This window comes from Oncorhynchus tshawytscha, linkage group LG33 (assembly GCF_018296145.1).
Source record: "Oncorhynchus tshawytscha isolate Ot180627B linkage group LG33, Otsh_v2.0, whole genome shotgun sequence".
In the NCBI taxonomy this organism is placed as follows: Eukaryota; Metazoa; Chordata; class Actinopteri; order Salmoniformes; family Salmonidae; genus Oncorhynchus; species Oncorhynchus tshawytscha.
In genome coordinates this window covers 45811107-45835632 of record NC_056461.1, presented here as the reverse complement: position 1 = coordinate 45835632, position 24526 = coordinate 45811107, and the positions used below count along the sequence as shown (strand labels likewise).

The 24526-nt window shown below is 48.1% G+C and overlaps 1 protein-coding gene and 1 long non-coding RNA gene across 2 annotated transcripts in view; both read left to right on the top strand.

Annotated features, from left to right (window-relative positions):
* Positions 1-21356, top strand: part of scaf4a (SR-related CTD-associated factor 4a) — a gene marked incomplete at its 3' end in the record, with an annotated part of 46738 nt that extends 25382 nt beyond the window's left edge. The window contains exons 4-20 of the mRNA XM_042311241.1: positions 455-616; positions 1779-1914; positions 5039-5181; positions 5264-5830; positions 7895-7968; positions 8060-8115; positions 8171-8190; positions 8517-8693; positions 12406-12488; positions 13588-13763; positions 14424-14524; positions 14733-14846; positions 15021-15177; positions 17998-18119; positions 18512-18713; positions 18956-19060; positions 20797-21356. Coding sequence (XP_042167175.1) covers positions 455-616; positions 1779-1914; positions 5039-5181; positions 5264-5830; positions 7895-7968; positions 8060-8115; positions 8171-8190; positions 8517-8693; positions 12406-12488; positions 13588-13763; positions 14424-14524; positions 14733-14846; positions 15021-15177; positions 17998-18119; positions 18512-18713; positions 18956-19060; positions 20797-21356 — 2955 coding nt within the window. The remainder of the gene's footprint in view (positions 1-454; positions 617-1778; positions 1915-5038; positions 5182-5263; positions 5831-7894; positions 7969-8059; positions 8116-8170; positions 8191-8516; positions 8694-12405; positions 12489-13587; positions 13764-14423; positions 14525-14732; positions 14847-15020; positions 15178-17997; positions 18120-18511; positions 18714-18955; positions 19061-20796) is intronic.
* On the top strand, positions 15189-15758 carry LOC121841645. The gene is made up of 2 exons (XR_006080673.1): positions 15189-15238; positions 15298-15758. It is a non-coding gene; the product is annotated as an uncharacterized LOC121841645 (long non-coding RNA).
* Positions 21357-24526: the final 3170 nt, after the last annotated feature.

The window sequence follows — 24526 nt, the reverse complement described above, 5'->3', positions numbered from 1 at the left end:
GTCTGTTTGTCTCGCTGTCTGTCTGTCTCGCTGGCTGTCTCACTGTCTCTCTCTGTCTGTATGTCTCCTTTGTCTGTCTGTCTCCTGTCTCTCTCCCTCTGTCTGTCTGTTTGTCTCGCTGTCTGTTTGTCTTGCTGTCTATCTTACTGTCTCTCTCTCTCTGTATGTCTCCTCTCTCTCTCTCTCTCTGTCTGTATGTCTCCTGTCTCTCTCTCTCTCTGTATGTCTCCTCTCTCTCTCTCTCTGTCTGTATGTCTCCTGTCTCTCTCTCTCTCTGTATGTCTCCTCTCTCTCTCTCTCTGTCTGTCTGTCTCCTGTGTCTCTCTCTCTCTCTCTGTATGTCTCCTGTCTCTCTCTCTCTCTTTGTCTGTCTGTCTCGTATCTCTCTCTATCTCTCCATTTAATTTTCAATTGACTCTCTTTGTGTCTGTATCTTACTCCCCCCCTCCCCCAGTGTAAGCCGGAGTACAAGGTGGCAGGTCTATATGTTGTAGACTCCATCGTCCGACAGTCCCGTCATCAGTTTGGCATGGACAAGGACGTGTTCGGGCCACGGTTCACCAAGAACATCACGGGAACGTTTGAGAACCTCTGTCTCTGTCCCACTGAAGAACGGGTGAGACCATGATGATGATTATAATGGTGGTGAAACAAGCTATGATGGATACTTGAGGACGCTGTACTTACTCATAACAAATCTCTCTGTCTCCTCCTTTCTCTCTCTCCCCTCTCTCTCTGTCTCCTCCTTTCTCTCTCTGTCTCCTCCTTTCTCTCTCTCCCCTCTCTCTCTGTCTCCTCCTTTCTCTCTCTGTCTCCTCCTTTCTCTCTCCCCTCTCTCTCGCTCCTTTCTCTCTCCTTTCTCTCTCTCTCTCTCTCTCCTCTTTCTCTGCTCTTTTCTCTCATCCTTTCTCTCTCTCTCTGTCTCCTCCTTTCTCTCTCCTCCTTTCTCTCTCTCTCCTTTCTCCTCTTTTCTCTCTCTCCCCTCTCTCTTGCTCCTTTCTCTCTCCTCCTTTCTCTCTCTCCCCTCTCTCTTGCTCCTTTCTCTCTCCTCCTTTCTCTCTCTCTCCTTTCTCTCTCTCTCCTTCTTTCTCTCTCCTCTCTCTCTCTCCTTTCTCTCTCCTCCTTTCTCTCTCTCCCCTCTCTCTTGCTCCTTTCTCTCTCCTCCTTTCTCTCTCTCTCCCTCTCTCTTGCTCCTTTCTCTCTCCTCCTTTCTCTCTCTCCCCTCTCTCTTGCTCCTTTCTCTCTCCTCCTTTTTCTCTCTCTCTCCTTTCTCTCTCTCTCCTTCTTTCTCTCTCCTCTCTCTCTCTCCTTTCTCTCTCCTCCTTTCTCTCTCTCCCCTCTCTCTTGCTCCTTTCTCTCTCCTCCTTTCTCTCTCTCTCCTCTCTCTTGCTCCTTTCTCTCTCCTCCTTTCTCTCTCTCCCCTCTCTCTTGCTCCTTTCTCTCTCCTCCTTTCTCTCTCTCCCCTCTCTCTTGCTCCTTTCTCTCTCCTCCTTTCTCTCTCTCCCTCTCTCTTGCTCCTTTCTCTCTCCTCCTTTCTCTCTCTCCTTTCTCTCTCTCTCCTTCTTTCTCTCTCCTCTCTCTCTCCTTTCTCTCTCCTCCTTTCTCTCTCTCCCTCTCTCTCGCTCCTTTCTCTCTCCTCTCTCTCCTCCTCTCTCTCCTTTCTCTCTCTCTCCTTTCTCTCTCTCTCCTTCTTTCTCTCTCCTCTCTCTCTCTCCTTCTTTCTCTTTCTTTCTCACGATCCTCCCCTCTCTCTCCTTCTCTCTCTCTCCTATCTGTAGAGTAAGATAGTGCGTGTGTTGAATCTGTGGCAAAAGAATGGTGTGTTTAAGATGGAGATCATCCAGCCTCTTCTAGATATGGCGACATCTGGTTCCAGCAGTGTTGCAGACACCGAGATGGACGACCCAGACCCAGGTATTACTGTCAACCCAGACCCAGGTATTACTGTCTGTCTGTTGACCCAGACCCAGGTATTACTGTCTGTCTGTTGACCCAGACCCAGGTATTACTGTCTGTCTGTTGACCCAGACCCAGGTATTACTGTCTGTCTGTTGACCCAGACCCAGGTATTACTGTCTGTCTGTTGACCCAGACCCAGGTATTACTGTCTGTCTGTTGACCCAGACCCAGGTATTACTGTCTGTCTGTTGACCCAGACCCAGGTATTACTGTCTGTTGACCCAGACACAGGTATTACTGTCTGTCTGTTGACCCAGACACAGGTATTACTGTCTGTCTGTTGACCCAGACCCAGGTATTACTGTCTGTCTGTTGACCCAGACCCAGGTATTACTGTCTGTCTGTTAACCCAGACCCAGGTATTACTGTCTGTCTGTTAACCCAGACCCAGGTATTACTGTCTGTCTGTTGACCCAGACCCAGGTATTACTGTCTGTCTGTTGACCCAGACCCGGGTATTACTGTCTGTCTGTTGACCCAGACACAGGTATTACTGTCTGTCTGTTAACCCAGACCCAGGTATTACTGTCTGTCTGTTAACCCAGACCCAGGTATTACTGTCTGTCTGTTAACCCAGACCCAGGTATTACTGTCTGTCTGTTAACCCAGACCCAGGTATTACTGTCTGTCTGTTAACCCAGACCCAGGTATTACTGTCTGTCTGTTGACCCAGACCCAGGTATTACTGTCTGTCTGTTGACCCAGACCCAGGTATTACTGTCTGTCTGTTGACCCAGACCCAGGTATCACTGCTGTCTGTCTGTTGACCCAGACCCAGGTATTACTGTCTGTCTGTTGACCCAGACCCAGGTATTACTGTCTGTCTGTTAACCCAGACCCAGGTATTACTGTCTGTTAACCCAGACCCAGGTATCACTGCTGTCTGTCTGTCTGTTAACCCAGACCCAGGTATTACTGTCTGTTAACCCAGACCCAGGTATCACTGCTGTCTGTCTGTCTGTTAACCCAGACCCAGGTATTACTGTCTGTTAACCCAGACCCAGGTATCACTGCTGTCTGTCTGTCTGTTAACTAGAGGTCGACTGATTAATCGGAATGGCCGGTTTAATTCGGGACGATTTCAAGTTTTCAGAACAATCGAACATCTGTCATTTTGGGCGGCAATTTTGTCTTTTTAAAAAATGTTTTTTTACACCTTTTATTTACCTAGGCAAGTCAGTTAAAAACACATTCTTATTTTCAATGGCGGCCTAGGAACAGTGGGTTAACTGCCTTGTTCAGGGGCAGAATGACAGATTTTTACCTCAGGGATTCAATCTTGCAACCTTTCGGTTAACTAGTCCAACGCTCTAACCACCTGCCTCATGAGGAACTCGCCTGTTACGCGAATGCAGTAAGTTGCTAGCTAGCATTAAACTTAATCAATCATAATCACTAGTTAACTACACGCGGTTGACGATATTACTAGTTTATCTAGCGTGCGTTGCATATAATCGACGCAGTGCATATCGTTGCTCCAACGTGTACCTAACCATGAACATCAATGCCTTTCTTAAAATCAATATTTTGAAACCTGCATATTTAGCCAAAAGAAATCCAGGTTAGCAGGCAATATTAACCAGGTGAAATTGTGTCACTTCTCTTGAGTTCATTGCACACAGAGTCAGGGTATATGCAACAGTTTGGGCCGCCTGGCTCATTGCGAACTAATTTGCCAGAATTTTACATAATTATGACATAACATTGAAGGTTGTACAATGTAACAGGAATATTTAGACTGACGGATGCCACCCGTTAGATAAAATACAGAACGGTTCCGTATTTCACTGAAAGAATAAACGTCTTGTTTTCGAGATGATAGTTTCCGGCTTCGCCCATATTAATGACCCAAGGCTCGTATTTCTGTGTGTTATGTTATAATTAAGTCTATGATTTAATATTTGATAGAGCAGTCTGACTGAGCGATGGTAGGCAGCAGCAGGCTCGTAAGCATTCATTCAAACAGCACTTTTGTGCGTTTTGCCAGCAGCTCTGCTCTTTATGACTTCAAGCCTATCAACTCCCGAGATTAGGCTGGTGTAACGATGTGATGTGAAATGGCTAGCTAGTTAGCGTTTCGAACGTCTCTCGCTCTGAGACTTGGAGTAGTTGTTCCCCTTGCTCTGCATGGGTAACGCTGCTTCGAGGGCTGTTGTCAATGTGTTCCTGGTTCGAGCCCAGGTAGGAGCGAGGAGAGGGACGGAAGCTATACTGTTACACTGGCAATACTAAAGTGCCTATAAGAACATCCACTAGTCAAAGGTTAATGAAATACAAATGGTTTAGAAGGAAATAGTCCTGTAATTCCTCAAATAACTACAACCTAAAACTTCTTACCTGGGAATATTGAAGACTCATGTTAAAAGGAACCACCAGCTTTCATATGTTCTCATGTTCTGAGCAAGGAACTGAAACGTTAGCTTTTTTACATAGCACATATTGCACTTTTACTTTCTTCTCCAACACTTTGATTTTAAACCAAATTGAACATGTTTCATTATTTATTTGAGGCTAAATTGATTATGTGTTATATTAAGTTAAAATAAGTGTTCATTCAGTGTTGTAATTGTCATTATTACAAAAACATTTTAAAAATCGTCCGATTAATCGGTATCTGCTTTTTTTTGGTCCTCCAATAATTGGTATGGGCGTTGAAAAATCATATTCGGTCGACCTCTACTGCTAACCCAGACCAAGGTATCACTGCTGTCTGTCTGTCTGCCTGCCTGTCTGCCTGTCTGTCTCTCTGCCTGTCTGTCTCTCTGCCTGTCTGTCTCTCTGCCTGTCTGTCTCTGCCTGTCTGTCTGTCTCTCTGTCTGTCTGTCTGCCTGTCTGTCTGACTCTTGCCTGTCTGTCTGACTGTCTCTGCCTGTCTGTCTCTCTGCCTGTCTGTCTCTCTCTGCCGGTCTGTCTGCCTCTCTGTCGGTCTGTCTGCCTGTCTGCCTGTCTGTCTGCCTGTCTGCCTGTCTGCCTGTCTGCCTGTCTGTCTGTCTGTCTGTCTGTCTGTCTGTCTGTCTGTCTGTCTGTCTGTCTGTCTGTCTGTCTGACTGACTGACTCTCTTGTACTGCTGTCCTCCAGGTTTCCCCTCATCCCCGTCACCAGTAAAGGGTAAGGTCACCTCAGTAACGGAAAACACTGTTGTGGCGCCTGTCTCTCAGCTTCAGAACTCTGACGCGTTCGCCGCTGTCGCTCAGCTCTTCCAGTCCTCAAAGGGACAACAGGTGTGTGTTTTTTATTTTTGCTAGTCCCATCTTCAGGCATCCCCCAGTGTCCTAACTCAGCTCTCTCTCTCTCACTCTGCAGCTTCAACACATTTTCCAGAACTTTCAACAAAATCCGTCAAAGCCTCAGACTCATCCCTTCCCACCCCAGACCCACAGCCACCCCCAGCCTCAACCCCATCCTCAACCCCATCCTCAACCCCATCCCCAGCCGCATCTCCAGGCTCAACCCCATCCTCAGCCGCATCTCCAGGCTCAACCCCATCCCCATCCTCAACCCCATCCCCAGCCGCATCCCCAGCCTCAACCCCACCCTCAGCCGCATCTCCAGGCTCAACCCCACCCTCACCCGCATCCCCAGGCTCAACCCCACCCTCAGCCGCATCTCCAGGCTCAGCCCCACCCTCAGCCGCATCTCCAGGCTCAACCCCACCCTCAGCCGCATCTCCAGGCTCAACCCCATCCTCAACCCCAGCACCAGGCTCAACCCCATCACCAGGCTCAACCCCAGCCTCCAGCCAACCTCCACCACCTCCACTCCCAGCTCCATCTCCAGTCCCTGACCCCCGCCCTGGGTACGACCGCTCAGCGACACCCCCTCCCCTCCAGCGAGCTCAGCCAGCAGAAAACAGCGTTTGACAAGGTGGCTGTGAGTTCCTCTTCTTACTATCGACCTGTAACCACAGAGTGGGGGGGTTCCCCTTCCTCGTCCCACAGGGGTGTTAGTGACGGGGTAAAGGTGATTCAGAATAGTTCATTTTATTTTTTTGTTATGGGGAATGTCTAGTCTCTAGTAATGGTAGCCTCTCGTTTGTCTAGACGCTGTTGAACCTTGCCTCGTCTCGTTTGTCTAGACGCTGTTGAACAAATCAACAACCTAACCTAGATTTAGATTTGAATGAGAATAACCAAAATATTTATTTAACCAGGTCAGTCATTTATAAAACACATTCTCGTTGACCGTAATGACCTGAACAACACACGAGAAATACACTGTTCAATAAAGCAAGACATTTCTTGAAATTCTCAACACATACAGTGCCTTCGGGAAAGTATTCAGACCCCTTACGTTACAGCTTTATTCTACAATGGAATCAGTCTACACACCCTAAAATACCCTATAATGACATCACAATAACCCATAATGACATCACAATACCCTATAATGACATCACAATAACCCATAATGACATCACAATACCCTATAATGACAAATCGAGAACAGGTTTTTAGACATTTTTGCAAATGTATTAAAAATAAAAAACATACCTTATTTACATAAATATTCAGACCTTTTGCAATGAGACTCGAAATTAAGCTCAGGTGCATCCTGTTTCCATTGATCATCCTTGAGACGTTTCTACAACTTGATGGGAGTCCACCTGTGGTAAATTAAATTGATTGGACATGATTTGGAAAGGCACACACCGGTCTATATAAGGTCCCACAGTTGACAGTGCATGTCAGAGCAAAAAGCAAGCCATGAGGTCGAAGGAATTGTCCATAGAGCTCAGAGACAGGATTGTGTCGAGGCACAGAGCTGGGTACCAAAAAATGTCTGCAGCATTGAAGGTCCCCAAGAACACAGTGGCCTCCATTCTTAAATGGAAGATGTTTGGAATCACCAAGACTCTTCCTAGAGCTGGCCGCCTGGTCAAACTGAGCAATCAGGGGAGAAGGGCCTTGTTCAGGGTGGTGACCAAGAACCTGATGATCACTCTGACAGAGCTCCAGAGTTCCTCTGTGGAGATGGGAGAACCTTCCAGAAGGACAACCATCTCTGCAGCACTCTACCAATCAGGCCTTTATGGTAGAGTGACCAGACGGAAGCCACTCCTCAGTAAAAGGCATGACAGCCTGCTTGGAGTTTGGCAAAAAGGTACCTAAAGACTCTCAGACCATGAGAAACACGATTCCCTGGTCTGATGAAACCAAGATTGAACTCTTTGGCCTGAATGCCAAATATCACGTCTGGAGGAAACCTGGCACCATCCCTACGGTGAAGCATGGTGGTGGCACCATCCCTACGGTGAAGCATGGTGGTGGCACCATCCCTACGGTGAAGCATGGTAGTGGCACCATCCCTACGGTGAAGCATGGTGGTGGCACCATCCCTATGCTGAAGCATGGCGGTGGCACCATCCCTACGGTGGAGCATGGCGGTGGCACCATCCCTACGGTGAAGCATGGCGGTGGCACCATCCCTAAGGTGAAGCATGGCGGTGGCACCATCCCTAAGGTGAAGCATGGCGGTGGCACCATCCTAAGGTGAAGCATGGCGGTGGCACCATCCCTAAGGTGAAGCATGGCGGTGGCACCATCCCTAAGGTGAAGCATGGCGGTGGCACCATCCCTAAGGTGAAGCATGGCGGTGGCACCATCCCTAAGGTGAAGCATGGCGGTGGCACCATCCCTAAGGTGAAGCATGGCGGTGGCACCATCCCTAAGGTGAAGCATGGCGGTGGCACCATCCCTACGGTGAAGCATGGTTTCAGTGGCAGGGACTGGGAGACTAGTCAGGATCGAGGGAAAGATGAACGAAACAAAGTACAGAGATCCTTGATGAAAACCTGCTCCAGGGCTCTCAGGGTATTCGAACACAGCTATTGACAACAGGCAGGCTTGGAAATGGAAAACAATGTGTTTGAGTTGAACCTAGTCTCCTCTCGTTTGTCTAGACGCTGTTGAACCTTGTCTCCTCTCGTTTGTCTAGACGCTGTTGGACCGTTTTGACTATGACGATGAGCCTGAGGGAACCGACGAATCAAAGAAGGACCAGACGTCTTTGTAAGACCTTTCCCCTTATAGTGTGTGTGTGTGTGTGTGTGTGTGTTGTACATCTGTATGTTAACTGTGTGTATTTGTTTCATTCTGACAGTACCCAGCAGCCTCCGGGTTTCCCCCAGCACTTTCAACAACACATGATGGGCATGGTCCAAGACCTCAGGTAATTAACACAAGACGCCAGGTAATTAACATGTCCAAGACCTCCAAGACCTCACACGCCAGGTAATTAACTGATCTTGCTCTCTATTTGTCTCTCACACACCAGGTAATTATCTCCAAGACCTCACACGCCTCTGATCTTGCTCTCTATTTGTCTCTCTCTCTCTCCCTCTCCTCTCTCTCCCTCTCTCTCCCCTCTCTCTCTCCTCTCCTCTCTCTCCCTCTCCCTCACTCTCTCCTCTCTCTCCTCTCCCTCCCTCTCTCCCCTCTCTTCTCTCTCCTCTCTCCCCTTTCTCTTCTCTTTCTCTTCTCTCTCTCTTCTCTCTCTCTCAGAACACACACACACACAGTATTAAAACAAAACTCCCTGTCTTTCACCCTCCATCCAGATATCTCTGCCTCCTAACGGTCAGCTCCAGGGCTATGGTTTGCTGCCGGGCCAGGCCTACCCAGGAATGGTGGTTCCTCCAGGCCAGCCCCTCCCTGGTACAGGACCTCCAGGCTTCCCTGGGGGATTCCCTCCAAACAAGGACGCCTTTGGCCAACACGTGGGCCAGCAGGAACAGGTGAGATTAGTACATTAATAGATTTTGAATTAGTGTTCGGTGACGTTTTATTAGGGATGAATGGTTACAAGCATTGTCGTGTCTTTGGCATCATTAAAGTGAAGACTTGTTGTTTTATCGAATAACTTCTCTGTAATTATTACGGGATTAAACTAATCATGTAAATGTAATTAACTAGGAAGTCGGGGGAACCGCGGAAAATCTTCAGATTACAAAGTTATCATTTTCCTAGTGTAACATTCAGATGTTTTAATATCTGATCACTTAGTCTTCTAATTAACTCTTGGAATTACCCATCCCGGATCCGGGAGAATTGTCATCAACTGACACTAATTAGCATAACGGACAAAAAATATTACTAGAATATATTGATATTCATGAAATCACAAGGAAATATAGTGAAACACAGCGTAGCCTTTTGTTAATCACCCTGTCATTTCAGATTTAGAAATGATGCTTTACAGCCAAAGCAAGACAAGCGTTTGTGTAAGTTTATCGATAGCCTAGCATTATGTCCAGTTAGCAGCAGGAAGCTTGGTCACGAAAATCAGAAAAGCAATCAAATTAACCGATTACCTTTGATGATCTTCGGATGTTTTCACTGACGAGACTCCCAGTTACACAGCAAATGTTAATTTTGTCCCATAAAGATTATTTTTTTATAGCCGAAATACCTCCGTTTGTTCTTCACGTTTGGTTGAGAAATCCACCGGAAACTGCGGTCACGACCACGCCGAAAAATATTCCAAATTAGATCCATAATATCGACAGAAACATGGCAAACGTTTTTTATAATCAATCCTCAAGGTGTTTTTCAAATATCTATTCGATAATATATCCACCGGATCAGTTGGCTTCTTCGTAGGAGCGAGAGAAACAATGGCTGCATTTGTCTATTACGCACAAATCACTCTGAGAGCCACCAGCTGACCACTGACGCAATGTTGTTGCTCACGCTCATTTTTCAAAATAAAAGCCTGAAACGATGTCTTGTGACACTAGACACATTAGGGAAGCCATAGAAAATGGAATCTGGTTGATATCCCTTTTCCTGATTGGATTTTTCTCAGGCTTTCACCTGCAATATCAGTTCTGTTATACTCACAGACAATATTTTTTTATCCTAAGCTGTCAATTATATGCATATTCTATTATCTGGTCCTGAAAAATAGCCCATTTACTTTGGGAACGTTATTTTTCCAAAAATGAAAATAGTGCCCCCTAGTTTCAAGAGGTTAATTATTCTTTACCTCACATTAGTCTCATTCCAAACGCCTTAAATTGATGGTTATCTGCACGAACCCAGCCTTTTCTATAAATCATCCATACATCAATTGTCTTAATCATTTATTTACTAACTAAATAATCACAGAAATGCATAAACACACAAACAGTAGATATGGTTACAAGGAAATGATAGGGGACGTTCCCTAGTGGGCTAAGTCGATACGACGGCTTGGTGGACAAAGGGAAGTGGGTGTGGTCTGAGAAGGGGGTGTGGTCTGTGGAGGGGGTGTGGTCTGTGGAGGGGGGTGGTCTGTGAAGGGGGTCTGTGAAGGGGGTGGACTGGTCTGAGAAGGGGGTGTGGACTGAGAAGGGGTGTGGACTGAGAAGGGGTGTGGACTGAGAAAGGGGTGTGGACTGTGGACTGAGAAGGGGTGTGGACTGAGAAGGGGGTGTGGACTGAGAAGGGGTGTGGACTGAGAAGGGGGTGTGGACTGAGAAGGGGTGTGGACTGAGGTGTGGGGGGTGTGGACTGAGAAGGGGTGTGGACTGAGAAGGGGTGTGGACTGAGAAGGGGGTGTGGACTGAGAAGGGGGTGGTGTGGACTGAGAAGGGGGTGTGGACTGAAGGGGGTGTGGACTGAAGGGGTGTGGACTGAGAAGGGGGTGTGGACTGAAAGGGGGTGTGGACTGAGAAGGGGTGTGGACTGAGAAGGGCAGGAAAGGACAAGAGTCACTACACAGTTGATAATTATATTGATTGAAATGCTAATCCTTTGCACATGAACGCTCACTCATTCGGGAATAATTGCAATCAACATATATTTATGATCGGTGTGTCTTCGTGATCTCTGTTGGAATCGTCAGTCCTTCTGTTGGAGAGGTCATCCGAGTGTCTCTCTGCTTCCCTGGCGTCTGTCGTGGTTAGAATGGATACTTCAGAGTACCATTCAGAAATGTTCTCGTAGAATAGATGTTTCGGCGGTTGTCAGTCTTCGCATCCCAGGTTGACATAATTTCCAGCTGCAGACTAGTAATTAGTATCTAAGATTTGCTCTTATTCTGTAGGGATTGATAGTCTCAGAGTTGAACCATTTCCACCCGTGTAGCCAATGCTCCACGTGGTATGGTTTTAGGAATTCAGCAACCATTACATCCTTAGCTTAAACTGAGGTTTTTGTGGTCTAAACTCAACCTGTGTCCCCTCGGTGTCCATCGAGGAACGCATGGTCTGAAAAGTATTTCTTCAGGAGGGGGTTTTATTCGTAACAGTAGGAGAGGGCTGTTCCATGACGCCAGATCATGTCTGTGCTCACGGGGGCGGGCCAATGACTTAGTTAAACTTTAAAGGGAATACAAATTCTCTTTCATTAAAGGTTTAACATCCACCTTACCTCGTTGATTTTATACAATAATTAGACGCAAACCTCATAACGGAGGCTCCCGTATAAACAGAGTTATGCTAATGTGGCTGCATTGTCTTTCCTGAGGTCACAAACATGAAACAAAACGGACCGGGTCGTTACCTGGCTTCTCCACCGACCGTTTACACATTCTCCAAAACATGGATATTGTTCAGTTCTCCAGCTCTGTGATGTAGAATGAGTTCCTTTGTTCTACTGGGAAACTCTCTCTCTCTCTATATACTGCATGGCCATGAGGAGAGAGTCTCCTCCAGGAATTTATGTCCTGAGATAACAGAACCTGGGTGTAGGAGGTGGGGGGGGTGCCACGATCTATGCCGAGAAAGGGTCACGTCATGACAACATGAAAATAGTAATCCTGCCCTTTTAATTTAATAGACATGGACAAGTCCAATGTTTATTATTTATTTGTATTTTTTTAATTATTTATTAACTAGGCAAGTCAGTTAACACTTATTTACAATGACAGACTAGGAACAATGGGTTAACTGCCCTGTTCAGGGGCAGAACGACAGATTTTGACCTTGTCAGCTCTGGGATTTGATCTAGCAACCTTTCGGTTACTGGCCCAACGCTCTAACCGCTAGGCTTCCCAGCCTCTAACCACTAGGCTTCCCAGCCTCTAACCGCTAGGCTTCCCAGCCTCTAACCGCTAGGCTTCCCAGCCTCTAACCGCTAGCCTTCCCAGCCTCTAACCGCTAGGCTTCCCAGCCTCTAACCGCTAGGCTTCCCAGCCTCTAACCGCTAGGCTTCCCAGCCTCTAACCGCTAGGTTTCCCAGCCTCTAACCGCTAGGCTTCCCAGCCTCTAACCGCTAGGCTACCTGCCTCTAACCGCTAGGCTACCTGCATCTAACCGCTAGGCTACCCAGCCTCTAACCGCTAGGCTTCCTGCCTACCTAAAATGGTCATATGATTTGGAATATTCAATTAGTCAGTTAATGTGTATCACTTCTCAGAACTCATCATGCATGGCAGGTGTTCTTCCTGTTCATGCAACAATTGAATGGTACTAACATATTTACAAACTTACTGATGTTGTAAATGTTATGGTTTCGTCTTGTCAGGATATGAATATGGACCTGGACCCTCCCTCCATGAAGGATGGAAGACACCGACCAGATGGCAGGAAGTCACCATCGGGATCTAGGTGAGTGCTGGTCAGATGGCCAGTCCCTATTGGTTAACGTCGAAAGACAGCGTTCAAATGGCCAGTTCCTATTGGTTAACGTCGAAAGACAGCGTTCAAATGGCCAGTTCCTATTGGTTATCGTCTAAAGACGGCGTTCAAATGGCCAGTTCCTTCAGGGCCTGAAATGAACTTTTTGGTTAATTAACAGCCAAAATATATTTAGCCATTTAAAAATAAATAAAGTAAGCATTCATTCTGATGTTTCTAAAAAACAAGACATGTATTACTAGGAAGCAGTAATATGGTATATTGATGAGTCTTTTAACCAGTGTAATGTTAAAATAAATCATTTAGATACAATTGAAAACAGATTCTACAACTGAACAGCAAGAATCAACAGTGTTTAGTGCTGAGCCATATTTTATAAGGCACGTGGGGGGTTATGGCCAATATAAGGTCTGTTTTTAAGCACAACGTGTCCCGGATGAAATGTACAAACACACAAATAAATGGAGGAGAACAATTTTAAGTATTTGAGCGGTTTTGTTGTTGTTGTTTTTCTAATGATAAGAAATGACCTGCAAGTTAATGAATGAAATGTTTTTTGGAGCGTTCCATGCGTCGCTGCCCCTTTAAGGGGCGGGCCGTTACCGTGGTAACCGGGCCCTCTCACAGACACCTGGTGACGGAAACAGAATCTCCAGGGCCTTGCAACGGTTGCAGAAAACTTAAACTAAACATTTGAAAAATTAAAATAAATAAATAAGAAACCTGACGTGTGAACTAAAGGATGCCGACAAAAGACGAGGACAAAGTTACACTTTTAGAATACGGTCTCGTCACTTTGACCAACTTCTACATGTGGGCTTTAGGATTGAAGAAAATAAACTCTTCCCACCAACGTGGCTGGTGAAAATAGACATTCTTACCCGCGAATTACAAAAATCAACCCTCATTTTTGGCGGGAGTTAATTTCCCAACCCTGGAAATGAACTCCTATCATCCTCTCAGACCTTGTGCTGTTGCTTACGAGGTGTGGGATTCCGACGCTAGCCAAGCAGTAATATAAGAGGTATGTGATTTGTGTCTGTCTCTCTCTCTCTCTCTCTCTCTCCAGGTCTCCTAAGAGGAGGCGGTCGCGGTCCATCTCTAGAACACACCGGTCCAGAGACCGCCGCAGACACTCCCCACGGTCACGCTCCCAGGAACGCAGGGAGAGAGAGAAGGAGAAGGAGAAGGAGAGGGAGAGACGACAGAAAGGACTGCCACAGCCCAAGGCTGACACGCTGAGCGGTGAGACAACTCTCTCTCTTCACCTAGTCAGTCTGTCATGGAAAGAGCAGGTGTTCTTAATGTTTTGTACACTGTCTATATATATATATATTTTACTTTTTTACTATTGGTTCCCGTTCCCTTTCCAATGTTAATCATTGTCACTTAATCTGTCATTATTTCACACTCTCTCCCCCTGTCTTTCTCTCTCAACCTGTGTCTCTCTCTCTGTCTCTCTCTCTCTCTCTCTCTCTCTCTCTCTCTCTCTCTCTCTCTCTCTCTCTCTCTCTCTCTCTCTGTCTCTCTGTCTCTCTCTGTCTCTGTCTGTCTGTCTGTCTGTCTGTCTGTCTGTCTGTCTGTCTGTCTCTCTCTGTCTGTCTCTCTCTGTCTCTCTCTGTCTGTCTGTGTCTCTCTGTCTGTCTGTCTGTCTCTGTCTGTCTCCCTCTGTCTCTCTGTCTGTCTCTCTCTGTCTTTGTCTGTCTCTCTCTCTCTCTGTCTCTGTCTGTCTCTCTCTGTCTGTCTGTCTGTCTGTCTCTGTCTGTCTGTCTGTCTCTCTCTGTCTGTCTCTCTCTCCCCCTCCCCATGTCTCCCCCCACTCTCTCCCCATGTCTCCCCCACTCTCTCCCCATGTCTCCCCCCACTCTCTCCCCATGTCTCCCCATGTCTCCCCCTCTCCTCCAGTGTGTAGTACCACTCTGTGGGTGGGTCAGCTGGACAAGAGAACCCAGCAGCAGGATGTAGCCTGTCTACTGGAGGAGTTTGGACAGATAGACTCCATCAACGTAAGTTTACTGTGTGTGTGTGTTGAAACCACACACTGACTCTTTAGGTTGCTCTTAAATAATTCAAATTTAGAATCTGATTTCTCGTGCCAATATCTTCCAATTCACTTGGTAATCTCCTTCCTCTCTCCTTCCTCTCTCCCCTCCTCTCCTCTCTCCCCTCCTCTCCTCTCTCCTCTCCTCCCTCCTCTCTCCTCTCCTCCCTCAGATGATTCCTCCTCGAGGTTGTGCGTACATCGTCATGGTCCACAGACAGGATGCATTCAGAGCTCTGCAGAAACTCAGCAGAGGATCCTACAAAGTCAACCAGAAAGCCATCAAGGTATGTGGGCTCTGTTAGAACAAAGGGCCAGTTTCCAGATGATTAAGCCTTGTCCTAGACAATCTTAAAAAACACGTTCACTAAGTTGGTGTCCGGGAGACCGACCATCAATGTATGAAAATAAATATGAATATTGATTTAATTGAATGTGTATATTGTGGCCTCGTTCCCCAGATTGCGTGGGCCTTGAATAAAGGGATCAAGGCGGAGTTGAAGCTGTACTGGGATGTGGAGCTGGGCGTTACCTTCATCCCCTGGGCGAAGATACGACAGGACCAGCTAGAGGACGTCAGAGAGGGAGGGACGCTGGACCCAGACACGCTGGACCCAGGTAATAACACACGCTGGACCCAGACACGCTGGACCCAGGTAATAACACACGCTGGACCCAGGTAATAACACACGCTGGACCCAGGTAATAACACACGCTGGACCCACACGCTGGACCCAGGTAATAACACACGCTGGACCCAGGTAATAACACACGCTGGACCCAGGTAATAACACACGCTGGACCCAGGTAATAACACACGCTGGACCCAGGTAATAACACACGCTGGACCCAGGTAATAACACACGCTGGACCCAGGTAATAACACACGCTGGACCCAGGTAATAACACACGCTGGACCCAGGTAATAACACACGCTGGACCCAGGTAATAACACACGCTGGACCCAGGTAATAACACACGCTGGACCCAGGTAATAACACACGCTGGACCCAGGTAATAACACACGCTGGACCCAGGTAATAACACACGCTGGACCCAGGTAATAACACACGCTGGACCCAGGTAATAACACACTGGACCCAGGTAATAACACACGCTGGACCCAGGTAATAACACACGCTGGACCCAGGTAATAACACACGCTGGACCCAGGTAATAACACACGCTGGACCCAGACACACTGGACCCAGGTAATAACACACACACCTGGGCCATGTTCAGTACTAAAATGTTCTGGAAATCTGCAGATAGAAATGCCACCATTTTCATTTCACCTTTTATTTAACCAGGTAGGCTAGTTGAGAACAAGTTCTCATTTACAATTGCGACCTGGCCAAGATAAAGCAAAGCATTTCGACAGATACAACGACACAGAGTTACACATGGAGTAAAACAAACACAGTCAATAATACAGTATAAACAAGTCTATATACGATGTGAGCAAATGAGGTGAGATAAGGGAGGTAAAGGCAAAAAAGGCCATGGTGGCGAAGTAAATACAATATAGCAAGTAAAACACTGGAATGGAAATATAACCAACATGATTCCTTATTTTACATTTCTACATGGTGTAGAAGACGTTGGGTCCTGCTGAACACACACACACACACACACACACACACACACACACACACACACACACGCTCACACACCCCCACACACCCCAGGTAAACACAAAACACACCTTCCTGCAAGCTTCTACACAACAGTCTTAAGCCTCAGCGACGTGGCCACCAGCAGCACCATATATATATATAGAGATGAGCGTGATGCAAGGCTAGTAGTGACCGGGGGACGGCTGTTCTAGTGACCGGGGACGGCTGTTCTAGTGACCGGGGACGGCTGTTCTAGTGACCGGGGGACGGCTGTTTTAGTGACCGGGGACGGCTGGTTTTAGTGACCGGGGACGGCTGTTCTAGTGACCGGGGACGGCTGTTCTAGTGACCGGAGGACGGCTGTTCTAGTGACCGGAGGACGGCTGTTCTAGTGACCGGGGACGGCTGTTCTAGTGACCGGGGACGGCTGTTCTAGTGACCGGGGACGGCTGTTCTAGTGACCGGGGACGGCAGTTCTAGTGACCGGGGACGGCAGTTTTAGTGACCGGGGACGGCTGTTTTAGTGACCGGCTGTTTTAGTGGGGACGGCTGTTTTAGTGACCGGGGACGGCTGTTTTAGTGACCGGGGACGGCAGTTTTAGTGACCGGGGACGGCAGTTTTAGTGACCGGGGACGGCTGTTTTAGTGACCGGGGACGGCTGTTTTAGTGACCGGGGACGGCTGTTTTAGTGACCGGGGACGGCTGTTTTAGTGACCGGGGACGGCTGTTTTAGTGACCTGTTTTAGGGGACGGCTGTTTTAGTGACCGGGGGGACGGCTGTTTTAGTGACCGGGGACGGCTGTTTTAGTGACCGGGGACGGCTGTTTTAGTGACCGGGGGACGGGGGACGGGGGCTGTTTTTAGTGACCGGGGACGGCAGTTTTAGTGACCGGGGACGGCTGTTTTAGTGACCGGGGGACGGCTGTTTTAGTGACCGGGGACGGCTGTTTTAGTGACCGGGGACGGCTGTTTTAGTGACCGGGGACGGCTGTTTTAGTGACCGGGGACGGCTGTTTTAGTGACCGGGGACGGCTGTTTTAGTGACCGGGGACGGCTGTTTTAGTGACCGGGGACGGCTGTTTTAGTGACCGGGGACGGCTGTTTTAGTGACCGGGGGGACGGCTGTTTTAGTGACCGGGGACGGCTGTTTTAGTGACCGGGGACGGCTGTTTTAGTGACCGGGGGGCTGCTTTTAGTGACGGCTGTTTTAGTGACCGGGGACGGCTGTTTTAGTGACCGGGGACGGCTGTTTTAGTGACCGGGGACGGCTGTTTTAGTGACCGGGGACGGCTGTTTTAGTGACCGGGGGGACGGCAGTTTTAGTGACCGGGGACGGCAGTTTTTAGTGACCGGGGGACGGCAGTTTTAGTGACCGGGGACGGCAGTTTTAGTGACCGGGGACGGCTGTTTTAGTGACCTGTTTTAGTGGGGGACGGCTGTTTTAGTGACCGGGGACGGCTGTTTTAGTGACCGGGGACGGCTGTTTTAGTGACCGGGGACGGCTGTTTTAGTGACCGGGGACGGCTGTTCTAGTGACCGGGGACGGCTGTTCTAGTGACCGGGGACGGCTGTTCTAGTGACCGGGGACGGCTGTTCTAGTGACCGGGGGACGGCTGTTCTAGTGACCGGGGGACGGCTGTTCTAATGAGACTTGAGTATCTGCACCTGTTTACAGGTGTGTTTCACACTGCTGCGGGGCTAGAACAGCAGACAAGTTTTGCCTTGCGGTTCAACGCTCGCACACGCACGCACACACGCTCACACACACACACACAGGTACCTGTACACTACCTGTCTGACCACGTGTCCCTTGTTTGACAGAGTGGAGGAGTGTTCAGAACAACCAGGAGACACCAGAGGAGTTCAGACAAAATGGCCGCTCTGAGCCGTTAGCCACGGTGGAGGACACCGCTGGGACCGCACCTGTAGACGCTCCTGTACAGGTATTTTTAGTTTGGTCCCCCTTTTTTTTTATAGATACCTATACTTATCTCCCCAGCCTGGGCTCTACCTCAGTGGGCTAACACAGTTTTCAGATTCTGTATGGCACCCTATTCCCTATATAGTGCACTACTTTAGACCAGAGCACTATGGTACCCTATTCCCTATATAGTCCACTACTTTAGACCAGAGCCCTATGGTACCCTATTCCCTATATAGTGCACTACTTTAGACCAGAGCCCTATGGTACCCTATTCCCTATATAGTGCACTACTTTAGACCAGAGTCCTCTCCAATATTTAGTGAATAGGGTGCCATTTTAGTGAGTTCCAGTTGGGTCAGTCTACAACCCTCTGTCTAACAGGCTCCTCCCTCTGCGTCTCCTCTACGCCAGGTGCATCCGGTCCAGGTGCAGTCGATGGGAGGTGTAGGTTCTCTCCAGCAGCACCCCTCCTTCCCCCCTGGGCCTGGCCCTCCTGGTGGTCCCCCCATGGGCCTGCCTCCCCCTTCCTTCCCCCCTGGTGTCCCGCCCGGACCTCCTCCCTCCTTCATGAGACCGGGACCAAGGTTCAACCCCATGCAGATGATGCCACCAGGTAACACTATGAGATATCTCTCTCTCTCAAAACCTTTCTCTCTCTCTGTCTCGTTATCTCTCTCTCAAAACCTCTGTCTCGATATCTATCTAAGATCTCTCTCTCTCAAAACCTTTCTCTATCAAGATATCTCTCTCCCTCTCTATTTCAATCACTCATTCTCAAACATCAGTCTACTGTATCTATATAAAGCTGTCCATCTCACAAGTCTGAGTCTTTCTCTCTCTCTCTCTCTCCACCAGGTTTCCTTCCGCCTGGGTCGATGCCATTGGGCCCCTCTGGCCCCCCTCCCTCAGCAGCAGGGGGTGTAGGGGTAGTTGAACTGTCTCTGGATCCAGCCGGCCTGGGTTTGTAACCTTAACCAGACACCATAGTAGAATAGTCTTTTACTAAAGGTTGAAGAGGGCGGAGAGTCGATTGGAGGGGGCGGAGAGTCGATTGGAGGGGCAGAGAGTCTATTGGAGGGGGCGGAGAGTCGATTGGAGCGCAGAGTAGAGTAAAGTGAGGGGCTTTAAGGGGTAATTATGTGTTTTGCACAGCATGGAGTCCTGACCTAACCTCTGTGGAAGACAAGGACCACACATACCAGCACAGCGGACTGCCATGTTACTGTCTCTAGTAGTCTAGTAGTTACCTGATAGATGTTTATCAGACCATGTTACTGTCTCTAGTAGTCTAGTAGTTACCTGATAGATGTTTATCAGACCATGTTACTGTCTCTAGTAGTCTAGTAGTTACCTGATAGATGTTTATCAGACCATGTTACTGTCTCTAGTAGTCTAGTAGTTACCTGATAGATGTTTATCAGACCATGTTACTGTCTCTAGTAGTCTAGTAGTTACCTGATAGATGTTTATCAGACCATGTGACTGTCTCTAGTAGTTACCTGATAGATGTTTATCAGACCATGTTACTGTCTCTAGTAGTTACCTGATAGATGTTTATCAGGCCAAGTTACTGTCTCTAGTAGTCTAGTAGTTACCTGATAGATGTTTATCAGACCATGTGACTGTCTCTAGTAGTTACCTGATAGATGTTTATCAGACCATGTTACTGTCTCTAGTAGTTACCTGATAGATGTTTATCAGACCATGTTACTGTCTCTAGTAGTCTAGTAGTTACCTGATAGATGTTTCCAGACCAAGTTACTGTCTCTAGTAGTTACCTGATAGATGTTTATCAGACCATGTGACTGTCTCTAGTAGTTACCTGATAGATGTTTATCAGACCATGTGACTGTCTCTAGTAGTTACCTGATAGATGTTTATCAGACCATGTGACTGTCTCTAGTAGTTACCTGATAGATGTTTATCAGACCATGTGACTGTCTCTAGTAGTTACCTGATAGATGTTTATCAGACCATGTGACTGTCTCTAGTAGTTACCTGATAGATGTTTATCAGACCATGTGACTGTCTCTAGTAGTTACCTGATAGATGTTTATCAGACCATGTTACTGTCTCTAGTAGTTACCTGATAGATGTTTATCAGAACATGTTACTGTCTCTAGTAGTTACCTGATAGATGTTTATCAGACCATGTTACTGTCTCTAGTAGTCTAGTAGTTACCTGATAGATGTTTATCAGGCCAAGTTACTGTCTCTAGTAGTCTAGTAGTTACCTGATAGATGTTTATCAGACCATGTGACTGTCTCTAGTAGTTACCTGATAGATGTTTATCAGGCCAAGTTACTGTCTCTAGTAGTCTAGTAGTTACCTGATAGATGTTTATCAGACCATGTGACTGTCTCTAGTAGTTACCTGATAGATGTTTATCAGACCAAGTTACTGTCTCTAGTAGTTACCTGATAGATGTTTATCAGACCATGTGACTGTCTCTAGTAGTTACCTGATAGATGTTTATCAGACCATGTGACTGTCTCTAGTAGTTACCTGATAGATGTTTATCAGACCATGTGACTGTCTCTAGTAGTTACCTGATAGATGTTTATCAGACCAAGTTACTGTCTCTAGTAGTTACCTGATAGATGTTTATCAGACCATGTGACTGTCTCTAGTAGTTACCTGATAGATGTTTATCAGAACATGTCTATTAAACCTGTATTCTCTGTTCCCTCATCAGGTAACCAGGTGCCTGGTCCTCCAGGGGGCTCACCAGGCGGTCCCATCCCGCTGTCTGGAGGTCTTCTTGGGGCTCGCCCCGGCATGATTCCCCTCCAGCGCCCCCCAGTCCACTCTCCTGGTCCGGTCCTCCCCCCACCTCACATGCAGCGCTTCCCTCCTCCCCACGGTGGCCCACATGGCCCCCACCCCCCTCGGGGCCCTCCCCACCACAACATGCCACCCCAGATGATGCCACCCAACAGGGGCCCCCACCCTCACATGATCCACCACGATGGCCCCCCTCTGCCGCCCGGGGGCCCACGTGGGTTTGGGATGGGCATGCCCCCTTCCCATCCCATGAGGGGTCCCTTCCCTCCCCACGGGCCTCTCCCTGGGGGGCCCCCACCACCCTTCATGAGGGGGGGCCCTCGAGGGCCAGATGGGCCGGAGGAGATTGAGGGAAGGGGGCCCTTCAGGGGGGAGAGACCTGGGTTTAGGGACAGGGATCCAGACAGGGAGAGAGAGAGGGACTGGGAGAGGGATAGGGAGAGGTTTGGTGGAGGGGGGAGGCGGTTTGGGGAAGGAGGGAGAGGAGGAGGAGGAGGATGGGGAGAAAGGATGGAGGGAAGGGAAAGGTTTGGGGGATGGCAGGAGGACGGGGGAGAGCCGAGAGGAGGGGGAGGGTGGGAGAGAGATAGAGACAGGCGAGACTGGAGAGAGAGACGAAGCAGTCCTGATGGAGAGAGGGAACGAGGGAGAGGAGGAGACGGAGGAGAGAGTGAGCGTGGAAGGAGTGCGGGAGGAGAGAGGGAGCGAGGTAGAGGATCAGAGGTAGGGGAGAGGGGGAGAGGAGAGGTAGGAGAAAGGGGTATAGGAGAAAGGGGTAGAGGTAGAGGAGAGGTAGGAGAGAGGGGGAGAGGTAGAGGAGAGGTAGGAGAAAGGGGGTAGGAGAGAGGGGGAGAGATAGAGGAGAGGTAGGAGAAAGGGGGTAGGAGAAAGGGGGTAGGAGAGAGGGGGAGAGATGTAGGAGAGAGGGGGAGAGATAGAGGAGAGGTAGGAGAAAGGGGGTAGGAGAGGGGGAGAGATGAGAGAGTAGAGGGGGGAGATAGAGGGGGAGAGGTAGGAGAAAGGGGGTAGGAGAGAGGGGGAGAGATGTAGGAGAAAGGGGGGTAGGAGAGAGGGGTAGAGGTAGAGGAGAGGTAGGAGAGAGGGGTAGAGGTAGAGAGGAGAGGTAGGAGAAAGGGGTGTAGGAGAGAGGGGTAGAGGTAGAGGAGAGGTAGGAGAAAGGGGGGTAGGGGAGAGGGGGAGAGGAGAGGTAGGAGAAAGAGGGGTAGGAGAGAGGGGGCGCGGCAGGAGTGAGGGAGGAGAGGGAGAGAGGCAGAGGCGACCGAGGAACAGAGAGAGGACATCTCGTTGGGACACAGACGATCGACTAGGAGACAAAGCAGAGGTAGAACCAGAGAACGTGGAACTCAAGCTCCGGAACTCTGACGACAACAACACAGAAAACCCCCCACCTACTACTGTTGTTGCTGCTGCTGCTACGAAAGAACCCTCTAAAGAACCTCCTACAGATTCTAAAGATTCCACTGTAGAACCCTTCCAATCCCAACAGAAGGTGGAATCAGAACCCTCTGAATTCCCTGTTGAAGTGACTGCTACTGAACCGCCTGTGGCGTGTGTATCTGAACCTACAAGTCAACCTCGCCCCATAGAGAAAACACAAGCGGCTGAGACACAGGAGACTGAGGCAGTCATAGGCTAGTGGCTACCAAATGAAACTTTAAAAAAAAAACATTTTTTAAATTTTAATGTTAGCCTAGGTGCCAGTCTGTTTCTGACTTCTTGACAACTCCTGTCACTAACTGACATTTACAGCAATGGAGCTGGCAAGAGCGCAAACGGATCTGGGACCAGGCTAGTTTGATGTTGCCCCTCAACCACAGATCTAGAATCAGATTCCCCTTATCCCTCCAATTGTAACCTTAGCCATAGGAGATGGTAATATACAGAGCGTTCGGGAAAATATTCAGACCCCTTGACTTTTTTTCAACATTCTGTTACCTTACAGCCTTATTCTAAAATGGATTAAATAGCCCCCCCCAAAAAAAAAAAAGTATTGAAAATAAAAACTGAAATATCACATTTACATAAGTATTCAGACCCTTTACTCTGTACTTTGTTGAAGCACCTTGAGTGATTAAAGCCTTGAGTCTTATTGTGTCTGATGCTACAAGCTTGGCACACCTGTATTTGGGGAGTTTCTCCCATTCTTCTCTGCAGATCCTCTCAAGCTCTGTCAGGTTGGATGGGGAGCATCGCTGCACAGCTATTTTCAGGTCTCTCCAGAGATGTTAGATTGGGTTCAAGTCCGGGCTCTGGCTGGGCCACTCTAGGATATTCATAGACTTGTCCTGAAGCCACACCTGCGTTGTCTTGGCTGTGTGCTTAGGGTCGTTGTCCTGCTGGAAGGTGAACCTTCACCCCGGTCTGAGGTCCTGAGCGCTCTGGAGTAGGTTTTCATCCGTATATCTTTCCCTCGATCCTGCCTAGTCTCCCAGTCACTGCCGCTGAAAAACATCCACACAGCATGATGCTGCCACCACCATGCTTCACCGTAGGGATGGTGCCAGGTTTCCTCCAGACGTGACTCTTGGCATTCAGGCCAAAGAGTTCAATCTTGGTTTCATCAGACCAGAGAATCTTGTTTCTCATGGTCTGAGAGTCCTTTAGGTGCCTTTTGGCACACTCCAAGCGGGCTGTCATGTACCTTTCACAGAGGAGTGGCTTCAGTCTGGTGGAGTGCTGCTGAGATGGTTGTCCTTCTGGAAGGTTCTCCCATCTACATAGAGGAACTCTAGAGCTCGGTCAGAGTGACCATTGGGTTCTTGATCACCTCCCTGACCAAGGCCCTTCTTCCCTGATTGCTCAGTTTTGATGGGCGGCCAGCTCTAGGAAGAGTCTTGGTGGTTCCAAACTTCTTCCATTTAAGAATGGAGGCCACTGTGTTCTTGGGGACCTTCAATGCTGCAGAAATGTTTTTGTACCCTTCCCCAGATCTGTGCCACAATCCTGTGTCAGAGCTTTACAGACAGTTCCTTCGACCTCATGGCTTGGTTTTTGCTCTGACATGCACTGTCAACTGTGGGACCTTATATAGACCGGGGTGTGCCTTTTCTAAAGCATGTCCAATCAATTGAATTTACTACAGGCAGGGATGGTTTTCATGTCTAATCAAAATCTCCCCAATCAAGTTATAGAAACATCTCCAAGGATGATCGATGGAAACAGGAAGCACCTGAGCTCAATTTAGAGTCTCATAGCAAAGGGTCTGAATACTTAAGTAAATAAGGTATTTCTGTTTTGTTTGTTTTTTTAATATATATTTGCTAAAAATGAATGTACAACTTTTTGCTTTGTGATTATGGGATATTGTGTCTAGATTGATGTTTTTTTTTAAAAAACACAATTTAATCAATTTTAGAATAAGGCTGTAACTAAATGAAAAAAGGTCAAGGGGTCTGAATACTTTCCTGAAGGCTCCTGGATATGTCCCCTGGGCGCTCTGGTCAGTGTACTGTAAGGTGCCATTTGGACTGTATTGAATATCTGATCTTGGATCGGTGGCTACAGGTCACTTCTACATCTTTTCCCTAACGGTCTCTCAATGGCCTCCTTTGACTTGTCTCCTCTCCTTCGTTGACCACCCTAACAGAGAGAAGATGTGCTAGGCATCTGCAGTAATACGA